We start from the raw sequence: 17,241 nt of genomic DNA on the forward strand, positions 1-17,241 counted from the left end.
CAAGCTTGCAGATCTGCTATTTTTTGAAAATTCGTGAAAATGTGTCTAAGTCAGTGAGCCCATGTTTCTAAGTCAGTGGTGCTCAAACGTTTTCATTTGAAGGACCCCCAAAATGATATGTATTTGGCCACGGACCCCCATCTCAAAATATATGGTTCCAGGGACCCCCCTGGATAAAAAGTTACAAAAGTTTGCTTAAAAAATATATATATTCAAAGATTTGCACACATTTTCACTAACTTCTCAACATATTTTTCAATAGTTAAAGTATAAAATAATTAAGGCCCCTCCATCTTGGGCCCTAGTAACTCAGTGCGGATGTCTCTCTCTCTCTCTCTGTCGGACCTTAAGGCCATCGGAATAGCACCACGCGCCCCAACTTCCACTCCCCCCCTTGTGACGCCACATGCCCCAACTTCCCCTCCCCCCCTTGTGACGCCACGCGCCCCAACTTCCCCTCCCCCCCTTGTGACGCCCCCGCACGTGTCTCAAAACGTCCAACTGCTGTACCGGGGTCTTCATGTCAGGACATTCCCATTGGTTGCGGATTCAATATCAACGGTTTGTCTTCGTCTTGCCTCGACAAAAGGTTTGCGAGCATGGCGGACGTGAAGGCGCAAAACTCCACGCTGTAGCTGAGCTCAAACAGCTCCAGGTTGACGCTGAGCATCCATTCGAACACAGCAGATATGTGCTGGTACAGGTACTCGTCCTGGGCAAACAACACAGTGTCTGGAGGAGCCACATTAAGGATGTATAATGACAAGCTGTTGGTGCAAACCTATGCTTACTGCAGTATTCTTACCCATTTAGAACGGGTACACATTATTGTGTATCATTATTTTATGCTTTAACTATTGAAAAATAGCAGATATACAAGCTCACAGCGCGGCACCGAGTGCCGCGCTGCGAGCTTGTAGATCTGCTATTTTTGAAAAATCGTGAAAATTAGAATTTTTACCCAATTCTATAAGTGTCTTTTGAATCCTTCTAAGATTTTTTGAAAAACCTATGTTTCTATGTCAGCAATCTGGCCGGCCATCGTCAAAGAAAAGGTCCTTTTCACTTAACTGGAGCTCAGTTAGTCTGTTCTTGAGAGACTACTATGTCAGTGGTGCTCAAACCTTTTCATGTGAAGGACCCACAAAATTATATTTATTTGGCCACGGACCCCCATCTCAAAATATTTAGTTCCAGGGACCACCCAGAAGCAAAATTTGAGTTACAAACGTTCACTTTGAAAATACATATCAAAGATTTGCACACATTTTCACAACTTTTTCAAAAATAGCAGATCTACAAGCTCGCAGCGCTGCACTCTGTGCCGTGCTGTGACCTTATATATCTGCTATTTTTCACTGGTTAAAGCATTCAATAATTCTAGGCCTAAATGGGTTTTTAAAGATGTGGTGCCATGATTCCCCCCACTGAAAACACGATGATCAGGTATTATGATTATACTAGGAGCAAGATTTGTTCCACAAAGTGTACAGAAAGTGTTAAAATGTGTTTTTTGTGTGGCCACACCCACCAGTTCATTAAGTATGCCTGGTTGTCATGGTGGGTGGTGGTGACCCAGCTGAAGTAAGGTGCCGGCTACACAGAGCTGGATATTTCTGAAGCTAGACATTTTTTTGTGCTGTTGGGGCTTGCAGCCACACGAAGCTGGATATTTCGGCTGTGAAACTGGATATTTTTTAAACCGGATAAATAAGTGGAAAGATTGAAAAATATCCGATTCACTGGATCCGTGTAGACGGGGAACCCGGATATCTATGAAGACTTTACTGTGTGTGTGCTTGTTAGACCTAGATATCTTTGTCGTGTGGACCTAGATATTTTTCTATGTGGATATCTGAAAAACCGAGATATATGAAAAATCCAGCTCTGTGTAGCCATGGCCTTTAGTCTAGTCTTTATATCCCTTTATAGTCTAGAACAGGGTTTCTCAAAGTGGGTGCCGTGACGCAAGTTCAGGGGTGCCTCAGAATACTTTCATAATATTCTGATTCAGTTAAACCCAAAACACTTATACTTAGTGAAACAGAACTGAGTTACAATGTACTTGGTGCGATCATTTTCAGCCTACAGTACACCAAGATCTCCTCACCAAAAAATGCAGATTTACAAACTCACAGCATGTCACGTGAGTTTGTAAATCGGCTATTTATGGTGAATGTTCCCTACAGAATAGGGGTTTAAGTGGTTAAACGCCAAGTACAAAAGTTATGTTCTATCTGTCCTAATGGAAACAGATATTCTCTCAAGTTAGGGGAAAGATTTACATCTTTTACATAAATGTAAGGTAAGTAGTAAAAGTAACAATATAATTCCGAGGTGCCGTGGATGAGCCAATTTCTTTTTTGGTTGAGAACCACTGGTCTAGAATATACCTTTCCTTAACTCACGCCATCAAAGGACAACTTTTTTACTACAAGGGTTCATATTTTAGAGAAAAGAAAAGATGAGTGTTAAAATGTTTTCATTTACTTATTTCTATCATTTTAGTGATTTTAACGATTTTGATTTGCATGCATGTCCCCAGGTTAGGGGCATGCATGCATGTGGCTAAATATGTATTTTTAGACACAATAAACCCATTCCCAGAGATGCACCGCAATCTTTCATGGGCAGATGTGACTTGTGCTGGTGTAAATAGTAACAAAGAAATTGCCAGCTTATTGTGTCTAAAAAGACATATTTAGCCACTTGCCCCAACCACGGGAATCACAATACAAAAATGGCTAAAACCATAGAAAGCAGTAAATGAAAACATTTTAACACTCATCTTTTCCTTTCTCTAATTACAATCTAAAATATGAACCCTTGTTGTAAAAACAAAAACAAAGTTGTCCTTTAAACAACGTATTTAAATGGGCCATACAAGTAGGTGGGCACAGGGCAGCCTTGACATTTTCTAGCCACTAACCCATTGTATTGCACCAGTGTTTCTCAAACTTTCAACTTTCATGGTCTCCCCTTAACTCTGACTGTGTACAAATGGAACCAAATGGACCCGTTATGGTCCATTTGGTTCCATTTGTACACTGTTAGAGTTACAAAGTTGTATGTGTCAATTTAAACCCCCCTAAAGGAACCCACATAGTTCCTGGAATCCACTTTGAAAACCACTGTATTGCACAATCTCGATGACTGACGATTTATGGTGGGTGGGGTGTCATACTTGACTAGCCATAAGGCTTTTACAGGAAGGATACAGCAGGTGGTAACGACGATCTGGATTATGGTGGAGACAATGCGTAGGAGGTAGAGCCACTTCTCATATCCCGTCAGAACACACTTGCCGGTCAGCACGGTGAGCAGGGTGGTGTAGAAACAGATGCACATGAAGCTAAGAGCGGCTCCCAAGTAGTGCAGGAGGGACAGGTAGCCTGGCTGTGGAGCACAGGAGACAAGACAATCTCATTAACACCTGGAACGCATAGATTTGAGCCACTTTAACTGTTATTTTATGCTTTAACTATTAATAAATAGCAGATATACAAGCTATAATATAGCTAGCTATAATATATTTTTTGAGGCGAACAATATTTGCTTCTGGGTGGCCCCTAATACATAATATTTTGAGATGGAGGTCGGTGGCCAAATACATATAATTCTAGGGGTCCTTTACTAATATTCAAAGACTTGCACAAATCTTATTCAAAATGAGCAGATCTACAAGCTCACAGCGCGGCACCGTGAGCTTGTATATCTGCGATTTTTAAATAAAATAATGGTTAAAGTGATAATGCGTAATAATGTGTTCCGATTAAGTCTTAAAGGGTAATTTCACTTTCAAAAAAACTTTTGGTCATTTTATCATCTAATCATCTAATTTATGAACACCCTGGACAGCTTTTAATTAGCTTGATTCAATATTTAAATATTTGGTGTAAATTTTATCAGTCCTCCAGGGCTTCTCCCCATACACACCCATTGTAACTCCATTTTAACCATGATAGATTAATTAAAAACACCCATTATCTTTTCTGGTAACTCATAATACCCTCCTAATACGTGAGCAGGCCGTGTTTTTCGATAACTTTTTTCATTTAGTTTTAAATTTAAAAATGTATTGTATTACATTTTTTCCATTTTCCCAAAGAATTATTACAAATAAATGAAAAAGGTTATTGGAAAACACGGCCTGCTCATATATTAGGAGGGTAGTATGAGTCACCATCATCACTATCATGGATAAAATGGAGTTTGACGTTACAATGGGTGTGTATGGGGACTAGAGGCCCTGGGCCTGGAGGGCAAATATCTAAACATTGAATCAAGCAAATTAAAAACTGTTCAGGGTGTTCATAAAAGCCTGATTTTAAAGTGGAATATCCTTTTAATGGGTTAACATCTGGACTTCGCAGTCACGGATGGATACCCTATAAAGAATGCACCAGGAAACATATTGACATACATCAAAACGACCTTCATGTGCCTTAATCATTGTTAAAGGGATAGTTCACCCAAAAAACAACTTATTTTCTATCGATTATTCACCCCATGGAGAATTGAATTTGGTTTTTTGTCAATAATTTGATGACCAGCAGTGGTTCCCTACGGAGACACAAAAGTCTCCACAAATTGTTGACTTAGGAATTAAAATAAAAAATAACAATCAAAATAACAATCAAAATCCATGAATTCATTGCTCCATAGGGTGAGTAATCGATACAAAAAGGTCATTTTGGGGGCGAACTATCCCTTTAGACTTTGATTGAACGATTTTATTTTATTAATACAAATGTAATTTCTGACTACAGGCGTCGACTAACAAGGATAACAAACAGATCTAGGTTTGAATTACAGTATTACATAACAATGGCACTTTTCAGTCCGTCCTGTTTGAATATGGCTAAACAATGACATGCCTTTATCTTCCTAGGTGAAAGGCCTGACATAATGACAGCGCCAGACGCTCACGTCAATGACGCGTTCGGGGTGCCAGGCCCTGCTGCGCCGTCTGTTTCTTTGTGTCACAAACTGTCATTTGGTAGCAAAGCAAATAACGCAGCTAGACTGACTTCAACAATCATGACCCTCCCAAATAGTGTCATGACGCTGCATGTGTCATTGAAGTAGGAATTCCTAATCATACTTGTACTGCTGAGAGTAACACTCCAGGTGTGTCTTAGACCTAGAGCAGGGTTGGGCAACTTTGATAATAGAGGGCCACTGTATTTCCACACTCACTCCAGGGGGCCACATTGCAATATTGTTGCTGTCGAGAGAAACCTCTTATCTCCATATTTGAACGTAACTTATTTCGTAAATTGATGTCCCACTCCGTCATTCTACTGTCACGAATAAGTAGCTAAAAATAGCCAGTCTACAAGCGCTAAAACGTGCCGCAATGCGGCGTGTTCTCTATTTAGTTATACTGTACTTTCAATCTGTACACTTTATTACAAATAAGTTGGACATAAAAAGAGTACATTTTAATAGTCATCAATAACTACTAATATGGACTGAAGTAATTAAAGGAGGTCCTATTTTGCATGTTTGGAATTCATATAATATATCAATCAGTATTCGGATATTAACCTGTGGGCCGTATTAAGTGAAGGTGGGGGCCGCATGTGGCCCCTGGGCTGCCAGTTGCCCACGTATGACCTAGTCTTTCAGCAGACTTAATGTGAACACAAGTAGCTATTTTAGTAGCTATCATTTATATTTAAAAGTTCAGCAAATTGTTTTGTATTGCGCGTCCACCATCATTATTGTAACCACATCCTCCTTATCCAAATACGTACTGCATGCGTAATATACGGTAGTTTCCTTTGCTCAGGAAATTCTAAAGGTATTATGGCACTGAAGTATGTGTGCCCAACACGTTATGCGTCAGTGCATGTATGTCATGTGTGATGATGAACGAGATGACTATGAACTGGAATATCACGTTATCATGCATGATAGAATCTGTTGAACTCACTTGCCAGGTAACATACAAACATTTTTTCGGTGATAGAGAGGGGGTTAACAATTTAAGACGAGAGTTCAATTTAAAAAAAAAAAGACATTGTGCATTTCAGTTTATGGAGTGAATTAATGGAATGGACTGAGTGTGGAGGCACAACAAAGTTTGAATATGAATTACTTTAAGAAGACATAAAAAGATCATATATAAGAGGTATTTGGATGAGGACGGGCTGTGTTGACCTATTGAGTCCTGTCATCCCTGTTCTGGGGCTTGGTGCCGGGTGGGGAGACTGTTTTTCAGCTAGTGTTGAATATCAACGGATTGGTTTTATTTGTTTATTTCCCTTATTGCTGTGGTTATTTTTATTGTTCTATTTTATGTTTTCTTTGAACATGCAGTGGCGATGTTTTGGTTGTGAATACAGTTTTGGAAAATTGTGAAAATTAGAACAGAGTTTGCATTGGATAAAGTGGGGTAGGAGTTTACGTGTTTATATTTCTTCCTACTCCTTTTCGAACATTGTTGTTGTTATTTTTTCTCTTTTGATTTTATTTGCTTTTTAATTAAGATTCTAAATAAAACACATTCATTCATTCATTCAACATTAAATCTGATCTAAGCTTTCTGTGCATGGAACACTCAAACAATCTTGTTTTCTTTGGTCATGCTCTCTGCCTCTACAGACACAGAGAGCAAACAGTTTCCACCTTTGTTTGCTTTTCAGACATCTATTGTACAAACGGAGGACGCTTAACTTTATTGCTTATCGTGCAGGATATGATATATTACCCTTGATAGCAGAATTTGCTCTCAAGTTTCGCAACTGCTATTACAGTTTTCCTAATCCTTTAAAATGCTACTTAGTATTTGATCCATTCATTGAAGTTTTTTATTGACAGGACGTCCATGTACATGTTCATGTATTTGAACATACTGTACTGTATCTGTCAAAAGGATAAAACACTAAAAGAAAAGGTAGAGGACCTTTTTCCTTTGTGTTCCTTTGAGTGCAAATGTGTGTCTAAACTGACTGACATGCGTTTGTTAGAAATATAATCCATAAGAAGTACATTCAAGTATAACATTGTCACCCTCTTAAAATAATGGTCTACATAATCTTTTGAGATTTTTTTATTTTTATTTGCCTTAATCAGCTCTTCGTGACACTGGCCTCCTCTGGTAAAAACGCCTATATACTTATTCAAAAGGATCATGCTGTTCCTGCCCCTTTTAGTATAATGGCCAAAGTCAAGAATGTCTCTTGTCCAAAGTCACATGATCTTGTGACTTAGGCGGTAAAAAAGTTAATAAAAAGCCTTGATCTGGAGTTATTCTGTAAATAATTTGGCCTAAGTCGGGTTTACCGGTATACTATTTAATCCTCTTATATTACATAACTGACAGACAGTGTTATCCTTATGTCAGTAGTCATATATTATTATAAACATTTTGGATGAAATGATTAAGAACGTTTTGTATTTTTTTTTTCTGTTTTCTGAAAAATGAAAAAATAAATAAGTACTTAGGCTATTATTTTAAGAAGGTGATGACATACTAGACAAGTAAAACTGTAAAGGTTGGTGTGTATATGGATTGAGGTTGGTGTGTGGATTGAGGTTGGTGTGTATACGCTTGGAAAGGAGACAGCTTAGGTGGTTCGGGCATCTAGTGCGGATGCCTCCAGAGCGTCTCCCTATAGGGAGGACCTCGATGCACGTCCCACTGGGAGGAGACCCCGTGGCAGACCAAAGACCAGCTGGAGGGATTATATCTCCACACTGGCCATGGGGATCACCCCGGATGAAGTGGATAAGGTCGCTCAGGAGAGGGAACTTTGGAAATCTCTATTGGAACTGTTACCCCCGCGACCCGATTCCGAATAAGCGGTTGAATATGGATGGATGGATGGATGGAACCATTTGATCTATGAGCTATACTCACATTGCTGTTTCCGGCTACGAATGCTCCAATAGATGCCACCACTCCAAAGGCCAGCGCAAACCTGCTCAGCATCGCATGTGCAGCATTTCTCTCCAGGATGTGGGCATGGTGGAAAATACTGAACAACAGAACTAAGACACAGAATCAGAGTTAGTTATAATCAGTGGTGGAAAAAGTTCCCGCATTTTGCACCTAAAGGAGGACTTTGCCACTTTTGAGCCTATCTTCATATGACAGGTACCGGTATAAAATTGCAAAAAGAAGAAATCTACTCGGTCCAAGTCTCTTAGGAGAGCTGTGGGAGGTTCAGAAATCCATAGTCTTGTGACATCATCGTTTGACTTTTTTTTTTAAACAATATTTTTGAAAAAAATAATTTTAATTTTTATTATCGTGAGAACAATAGCTTACATTTTAACGTTGCAACCTTTCAGGAATAGAAAGCCTGCATTTTCTATTAGCTTGGATTCTACATTGATGATGTCACAAGACTATAGATTTATGAACTTCCCACAGCCCTCCTAAGAGACCTATTATATGAAGATAGGTTGAAAAGTGGTGAAGTAATCCTTTAAGTTAAATTATCAATACTGCAATGTAGATATACTTTGTTACAAGTAGAAGTCCTGTATTCAATGTGTACCGAGAGAAAGTACTGCATCGGCATCAAAATATACTTAAAGTATTAAAAGTAAAAGTAGGCCAGCCTACTCATTGTGCAGAATGTCCGATTTCACAGGTTCAAAATGTATAAAAATCCTTTTGAAATTAGCCCAATGCAATGCAACGCATTGTGAGCTTGTAAATCAGCTATTTTCAAATGGCCGAAATATAGGGCTGAAGTGGTTAGTGCGTTTTGTAATAAGAAATCCAAATCTACAAAGTGACCATAGTAACTACAGTTTTCAAATAATTGTAGTGGAGTAAAAGTACAATATTTGCGTTTAAAGATTTATTGGAGTAGAAGTAAAAGTACCGAAAGTTGGAAATACTCCATTAGGGTGCCCTCAGACCAAAATACCTATGAGAGTGGAATCCGCGTTCCGCCAATGCATTTCAATGATAAGGGAGCGTTTTTTGCAGAAATCCTCTGCTGGCATGAAACCGCTTCACTCTCATTGAAATGCATTGGTGGAACACGGATTCCACTCTCATAGGTATTTTGGTGTGAGGGCACCCTTAGAGTAAAAAAATAAATACCTCAGAATTGTACTTAAGTACAGTACTTGAGTAAATCTACTTTGTTACTTCACACCACTGGTTTTAATGCACATCATTCATAACATGGAGTAGCCTATGTGTTTTTATTCTTGTACAGCAGGGGTCTTTAACGGGGGGTCTGGGACCCCTAGGGGGTCCTCAGAGTTACTACAGGGGGTCCTCCAAATCTTCCAATCCTTTTTTATATTAACAACTTGAACCCTAGTGTCCATATGCTGAGAACTGTAGCCAAAAATAGCAGATCTTCAAGCTCACAACGCCTCGCGGGGTGAGCTTGTAGATTGGCTATTGAAAATAGCAGACTAAGTACAGAGTGAAAGGTCAAGTTTATTAAGTATTGACGGTTCAAGTGGTTAAATATCTGAGAACACAAATTGACATGAATCCAAAATACACTGATGGTTGTGCTGTCAATATGGTATCTATGGGTTATTATGGGGCTCTCTCAACTAAGGGGTCCTTGGCCTGAAAACGTTGAAGACCCCTGTTGCACAGTCTTTCACTCACAAAGGAAGGCGCCGAGGCTGATGGTGGCAGTGAAGAGGGAGTTCTCTGGTGCGTTGGTTCCACTTGCGCTGAAACCAGTAATAATGAAATCATTCATTAAAACAAATATGCCCACGTTTCAGTGATCAACTCCAAGAGGAAGTGAGGTGGCAGGTGTGACATGTTTTGTGTTTCATTTACTTCATATTACAGTCTAATTACCTTATCGTGGGGACTCCGCAACATCCCACAGATGAATTTTGTCTGCAGTTATAAGCAGGGAGCTGCCTAAAACAAAATAATAAAAAAGGTTTTAAAGTAATGGCTTCCAACCTCATCCCTGGTAAAACTATCCACTAGATTTCCCATGAAAGGAGATGGAACTCACCAGTCACTGAGGGAGCACACATGTTTGTTTCTGAAGGCCAGGCCATATCTACGAGAGAAACAACAACACATTTACAAATCATTAACACATTAAAAGCTACATTTTCAACCTTTTTCATTGGGATATTTATTATAATGCAGAAACGGATTCTTGGAAAAGCATCATCTTCTCAACAATGAAGCATTAAAGACCTGTGGAAGTGAACTGGAGTTTCCATTGACCTTCTGTGGACTTTGGGGGACTGTTAAAGTATTGTATGCTCTCTGTGTGTGTGTGTGTGTGTGTGTGTGTGTGTGTGTGTGTGTGTGTGTGTGTGTGTGTGTGTGTGTGTGTGTGTGTGTGTGTGTGTGTGTGTGTGTGTTTGTGTGTGTGTGTGTGTGTGTGTGTGTGTGTGTGTGTGTATGTATGTGTGTGTGTGTGTGTGTGTGTGTGTGTGTGTTTCTTGATGCATCCTAAATTACCTAACTCCAGCCCCCCCCCCCCCCCCCCCCACCTCCCTTGCATCCCTTGCACAGAGGCCTCGCGTTAATTGCTTTAACGGAATCAAATCAGTCGAATGAAGTACAGCAACTGGACGCAAACCGTAGCTTGCAGTATAGAGATGGGATTTATGGCTCTTTGAAGTGAGCCGGATCTCTGGGATCCGTTCCTTTCAAAAAGCCGTTCAAAAGACTGGCTCATTCTAGTTACTAGTTACTTTGTAGATTTTGATTATAATTACAAATAACTTCAACCCTATAGGCCTATACATTTAGTTCGGACATATATAGGTACATACCTGCCATTTGAAAATAGCCGATCTACAAGCTCACAATGCGTCGCAACGCGTCACATTGTGAGCTTGTAGATCTGCTATTTTCAAATGATTTTTCTACATTTTACTCATTGGAAAACCTGTGAAACAGGACATTCTGCATAATGAGTAGGCTACGTTCCAATATTGGTACTTTAAGTACATTTTGATACCAATACTTTTTTTTACTTTTGCTCAAGTAGGCTACATTAACATTCCAAACTTCTACTTGATTGCAGTATTGATATTTTTTACTTAAGTAAAGAAATTGAGTAGGCTACTTTTCCCACCACTGTTCAGTGTTCATTAGAAAGGAACAGCTCCCTACTGTGAACCGAATCCTATCGTTCATTTTAAAGAGCCATTCAAAAGACTCGATTTGTTCGCGAACGTCCCACCTCTAATGCAGTACATGAGTACCACTGTTGTGGAGGAAGCAAACAGAGGTGATAACAACAGAGGGATTGACTAATCGGGATTGACGCAAATTCAGGGCTGATCACCCTGAGCTGGCCACCTTTGGCGAGGGCGTAGCCTATACTAGTGTAATGGCCGAAACACTCCAAGACCTCGAGGAACACTATATGATGCATCCCCCCCTTGGATCCATCATTCACCACCAAGACGACACACACACACATGCACGCACGCACGCACGCACGCACGCACGCACGCACGCACACACACACACCCACGCATGTGCCTGTGTTTCTTAAACTAGCCTATATATATATATATATATATATATATATATATATATGCCTACACACACACACACACACTCACACACACATATGGAGCTGTTAAAGTATTGTTACTATTGTGTATATTTACTGTATACACACAGTATAGTGTGGTGTACTATGGAGCAATTAGCTGTGTGGCGTGCCAGTGATTAAACACAACAAATGATATCTTCCCCAGTCATGGAAAACATGATGCAGCTTGAGGCGCAAAATACCCCGACAACACAGTCAGGACCTGCGTGTAAAAACAAACCACTGTATGGGTGTGGTTAACAAAGCGCAAGAGAACACAAAGTAGAACTATGAAGAAAAGTAGTAGCTATTACAATCCTACTTTATCATCATAGTAAACCAGGATCTGTCTTTGCAAGCAACCAACCGCTGGCAATAATGGCCATGCAGACCAAGTTGCACCAATGCAACTACAACAGGGGTCTTCAACGTTTTCAGGCCAAGGACCCCTTAGTTGAGAGAGAGATGAAGCAGGGACCCCCAAAACCTTTTCATAGATTCCATACAGTTTCATTGTTTGACAGCACAATCATCAGTGTATTTTGGATTCATGTCAATGTGTGTTTTCAGATATTTAACCATTTGAACCGTCAATACTTAATACACTTGACATTTCACTCTGTACTTAGTCTGCTCTTTTTCCCCTCTACACCAAAGCTCTTTGCCGAAAATAGCCGATCTACAAGCTCACAAAGCCTCGCAGCGCGAGGCGTTGTGAGCTTGCCTTGTAGATCTGCTATTTTTGTCTAATGTTCTCCAAATAAAGACGCTAGGGTTCAAGTGGTTAATATAAAAAAGGAGAAAAAAGTTTCTATCACACAAAGATTTGGAGGACCCCCTGTAGTAACTCTGAGGACCCCCTAGGGGTCCCGGACCCCCTGTTGAAGACCCCTGAACTACAGTATAGTCACCACTCCTTGCTGCAACAAAACACCTTTTAAGGCCTGTCCACACCAACGCAACCCCTTGCAACTGCCATTATGGTTGCAACTTAAGTAACGTTGCATGTTGCAAGGTGCATGTTGCAAGGTGCATGTTGCAATGAGTTGCTTTGGCGTGGACTGGACTAGAAGCAGGGGCGTCAATTGGGTATGGCAGCTGCCATACCCTGGGTCCAGGGGGGAGAATAAAAGTTACTTTTAAATATAAATCCATGAATGTCTCTTTGTTCTGTGTTGCTTATGTTGTTAAATTACATTAAGATAACTACAAATGCAAAATTTAACAAAATGTTCACTTTAAAAAGGTATTATAATTATATTCTCCACACTTGTATTCTCCCCATCTTGAGGAAATGGTATATTCCCAGGTTCCGCAGGTCAGCTGCACAGGTGCAATGCATTATTGTTAATTGTGGCACGTTTGCTATTTTATGCCAAGTTTAGCTGCACTTGAACAAACTGTAGAAACGGGGGGGAAATAGAATGTACTTCTTAAAATAAATGTATTGTGCCTGTTGCTAAGGTATGGCAACATGACTGGTGTCTTGCAAGACACCAGTCATGTTGCCATATCTTAGCTTTTTCCTGAACTGACGCCACTGACTAGAAGGAATATGTTTGGCATTCAGAATCACAAACTGGTTCATGATTTATTGTTATCAGTCTGTAATTAAAGTTGGCTATGCAGATGTGCTGAGGTTTATAGGAGAAATCTGTGGAGTTGTTTCTTAGTTGTGTCATCGCACATCCCACTGTGCCAACATGCCAAACTTGTTTTGTTACGCAAGAGCATATTTTCACACTCTTAAAATGAATTTAAGCTGTTAATTATACAATTATGGTTTCAGTTTCCAAAATTGTGGAGTAGTACTGCAGATGGATGACGAATTATAGTAATTTCAAAAACTGTGAGATTGGGGCAGTTCAACAGTCCACTTGTAAATAGATTGGATTTGTGAATGGCTCTCTGAATTGTGAGAAAGCAACTCACAACTAAGCCAGGTCTTTTTGTTTGTATTCAGCGGTGGAAATAGCTTTCATAGTTCTGATTGGAATGCAGACAGTAAACTTCCCCTGTGTGTTCAGTTGAGGGCGTTGACAGATTGTTCTATCCTGTCAGACCCATGATGGAGCATATTATGATTTAAATAAGAAAACCCTCTTCTGATGCTCTGAATACAACAATAAGTTCTAAATGAATAGAATTCAGACACTACATTTGATTACACAGTATGTTTGGCAAATAAAAGTTTGCCAAAGTATGACAATTATAGATATTATATAAATCTATTAGAACAACACTTTTCATCATCCTAAGATTCATGCCTGGTAAACGTCATTAAAACTCCCCAAAACATTGCAAATTAAGGCTTAAAATAAGTCACACATGTATTTATAAAACATCTGTTGGACATCTGCAGAACTTTGTGTTGTAGTTATTACAATGTAGGAGGAATGTTATTTATCTTTTTTTAAAGCTGCTGTTCTTATTCATTCTCTGTTGTTCCATAACTATCACAAACATACAGCATGTTTACTACAGAACCACACGCACAAACCTAGGCCTATACTTACACAGTCCATGTTCCAACGAAGGACACCAGCGACAGAGAGATGGGGAGGAGGACCCAGACGACCATGTCCGGCTGGAGGAAAAAAAAACAGCAACAAAAGTCAAATATATCCACGCGCTGGCTGCGTTCTGACGTCTCTGCCTGGGGAGACGTCCTCAGAGGTAGTCACTGTTATCAGTCACGGGAGCAGCAGCACAATAGCAAATATCTTGTCCCAATATCTGATGTAGTTGTGCTGGTATAAAGTTTCAAATGAAGAAAAAAAAGAAGTCACATAGTTCTAAAGAGTCTTCCCCCACAAACAGAATACATTTCATCATCTAAAGGAGGTGCGTTAGGCACACTGTAGGCACTCCTACGGATACTCTCTCTCTCTCTCTCTCTCTCTCTCTCTCTCTCTCTCTCTCTCTCTCTCTCTCTCTCTCTCTCTCTCTCTGTCTCAGCCACTCATATTGGAGCCGTCAGCTCATGCACCACCTTGTTTTGTTAAGTGACATGTGAGGAAACACACTGTAGGGTGGACCCTCTTTCTGCTTGACTCACTGTTTGTTTAATATGCTCCACAGATTGACTCTTAAAGCATCTTAAGTCCACGGTTGCATGCCTTGCGCCACGTCACTTGTTATTGACAATGGGGATTTGGGGGCCAACTAAAATGTGAATGTATATTATGCTTTACGTTTGAGTTTGAGGAAAATTGTTTACGTGTGGGAAGTGAGTGAGGTTTTAGTTCAGGAAACTGAACTGAAATGGCAACAAAAGAGAGGCAGGCAGAACCGGCAGAATAGCACTGTAAGACCATAATGTTGAAAGGGGTGCAGTTCACCATTCCTAAACCTGCCATTCCTACACACTGCCATTCCTACTGAGGTTAGGGTTAGGTTTAGGGTATGGTTTAGGTTGAAAGTCTGTTTTCCTGTGTCTCAAATGTTAATGACTGTGTTTTTGTATAGGCCTACAGTATATACAGTATATTTTCTGCATAGTGCTGTGTTTTATTTGACTACCATTCAATGTTATATGAAAGGATCCCAAGCTTTCTTGATTTGACCTTGTACCAGTGAACTGTAGCCTACTGTCATGAAACTGTACCCTTTCATAATGCAAACTATAAAGTCTTCAAACAACCAATCAACATTTCAAAAAGATTCTAATTCCATTTACCTATAACTCTAGGTATAAATGTAGCTCCCATTTATTTATCCTTTAGGTTTTTAGTGTAACGAAAGGGGAAAGTAACTGGTAAGAGAACTCGGTCACACACACACAACTCAGAGGCAGAAAGGTCCACAGGGAGTCAGTCAATACATCTGGGAAGGCCAAGGCCCAGGTTAACCTGGTCCAGGTAAGCAGAGATCAAAAACACCAAAAGAAGATAATAAGGAAGAAAGGTCTGGAACGCTTGATGCTGCACACTAGGGATGGGACGATATGAACATTTCACAATATGAAGAAATCACAATTTACGATATTATCACGATAATCAAAATCCATTATCCTGGGGCAGAACATTTGCCAAAAAAACAGCAGATCTACAAGCTCACAACACGTCGCATTGTGACCGCGTTGTGAGCTTGTAGGTCGCCTATTTTTTGGCAAAGACCTTTGATAGAGAGTGAAAAAAGACTGTATCAAGTACGTATATTATAAGTACCTTTTACCAAGAGGGTTTAAGTGGTACCGGGTATGCACTCGGCAAATAAAAGGTGAATTGATCCCAGTGCATGATGGAGGACGATATCACGAGAAATTAAATCTCCACAATACGATTATCGTATCATATTGTTGTTGTCGGGTGGAAACCTTGTATCTCCAAGTTTCAAATTTGTACGTTCTTTCGCAAAGCAAAGCCCTGCTTCATCGTACAAGGCCGTCGCACAAAAGTAGTGAAAACAGCAGATCTACAAGCACACAACGCCTCGCGGCGCGAGGCCTTGTGTGCTTGTAGATCGGCTGTTTTCACTAGTTTAAGTCATTTTTAAAATGATAAATGCAAAACGGTTTTGGACTTAGAAGGTTTTCACCCGACAACGACGATATACTGCACACAAAGACGAACTGGCACTAGAAGGGAACACAGACTAGGAAGGGAAGGATGATGAGGGACAGATTAAACTAATCGGGGTGGGGTAGACAATAACACAGGTGGGGAAAACACACAGTCAGGAAGTGAAGCATCCGTAACGGGATGAGGACGAGGTGAGTATGTCAAATGGTGTCGGTAAAGCAGTGGTTCTCAACCTTTTCAGGCCGCGACCCCCAAAATAATCTTATTTTAACTGGGGACCCCCCTCCCCCACCCTACGACCATTAAGAGTTGAGGCGTTACATTACACAACACTGTTCTATTGAGAAAATAGCATTTCTACATGCTCACAGCGCCTCGCGTTGCGAAGCGTTGTGAGCATGTAGACCGGCTATTTTCACAATTTCTGACACAATAGACCGTTTGTCAGCCTTCTGATTGGTCCCTGAGACTCCCTGACTGGCCAACCAGAAAAAAACATTCACTTTTTGCTATCGGGGGTGGAGTTTGTGCAGTGGAGAATATTGAATGTGGCTTTCAACAACTGTCCGCAGTGCGCGACACGGAGATCGGCCGGTACGGTGATAGCGACGGCAAGCGTCAAGCGATCTCGCTCATCATAACGAATAAGCTTCAACAAACTAGTTCACATGTACCTTATCAATGGTCTAAGAGTCACGATTGGGTACATATAATTTAAATGGGCAGAATTACGAAAAGCCAGCCTATTATGTGAGGAGAAACATTCTCTCTGTCCTCTTCCTAGTACCCAAGATGCAATGCGCTTCTCTTTCTATCTCTGATCCAGAGGATTAAACTAATTAAAACATTTATTTTTCGGGGGAAAACTACTGTTTTGCTATGTAATTACTGTACCTTTTTCTTCCCTTTTTATTAATATCACGTAGATGTGTTTTTTGTGGTACTTTATATAGCTGTAATGAGGCTATGAAGGGAAAAAAAATCCCATCCACTACCACTATAAAAGAATCTGCAAAGAGGATTCTGTCCCACTGGGATTAAACAAATTAAAACATATATTTTCGGGTAAATCCCCTGTTTTGCAATGTAACTACTGTACCTTTGTCTTCCCTTTTTATTAATATCACCTAGGTGTTTTTCCTTTGGTACTTTATATAGCTGTAATGAGGCTATGAAGGGAAAAAAAAATCCCATCCACTTCCACT

The 17,241-nt window shown here is 40.1% G+C and overlaps 1 protein-coding gene across 1 annotated transcript; it reads right to left on the reverse strand.

Annotated features, from left to right (window-relative positions):
• Positions 1-523: 523 nt before the first annotated feature.
• LOC308297451 (transmembrane protein 150A) lies at positions 524-14,094 on the reverse strand (the record flags this gene model as incomplete). The annotated part of the gene is made up of 7 exons (XM_080740857.1): positions 524-732; positions 3,219-3,396; positions 7,868-7,998; positions 9,596-9,663; positions 9,797-9,862; positions 9,963-10,010; positions 14,030-14,094. The coding sequence occupies 7 exons, from the start codon at positions 14,092-14,094 to the stop codon at positions 524-526; spliced, it is 765 nt and encodes a 254-aa protein (XP_080596983.1).
• Between the last annotated feature and the right edge of the window lie 3,147 nt (positions 14,095-17,241).

Source organism: Nannobrachium achirus (assembly GCF_963921795.1).
Source record: "Nannobrachium achirus genome assembly, chromosome: 13".
NCBI classification, from domain to species: domain Eukaryota; kingdom Metazoa; phylum Chordata; class Actinopteri; order Myctophiformes; family Myctophidae; genus Nannobrachium; species Nannobrachium achirus.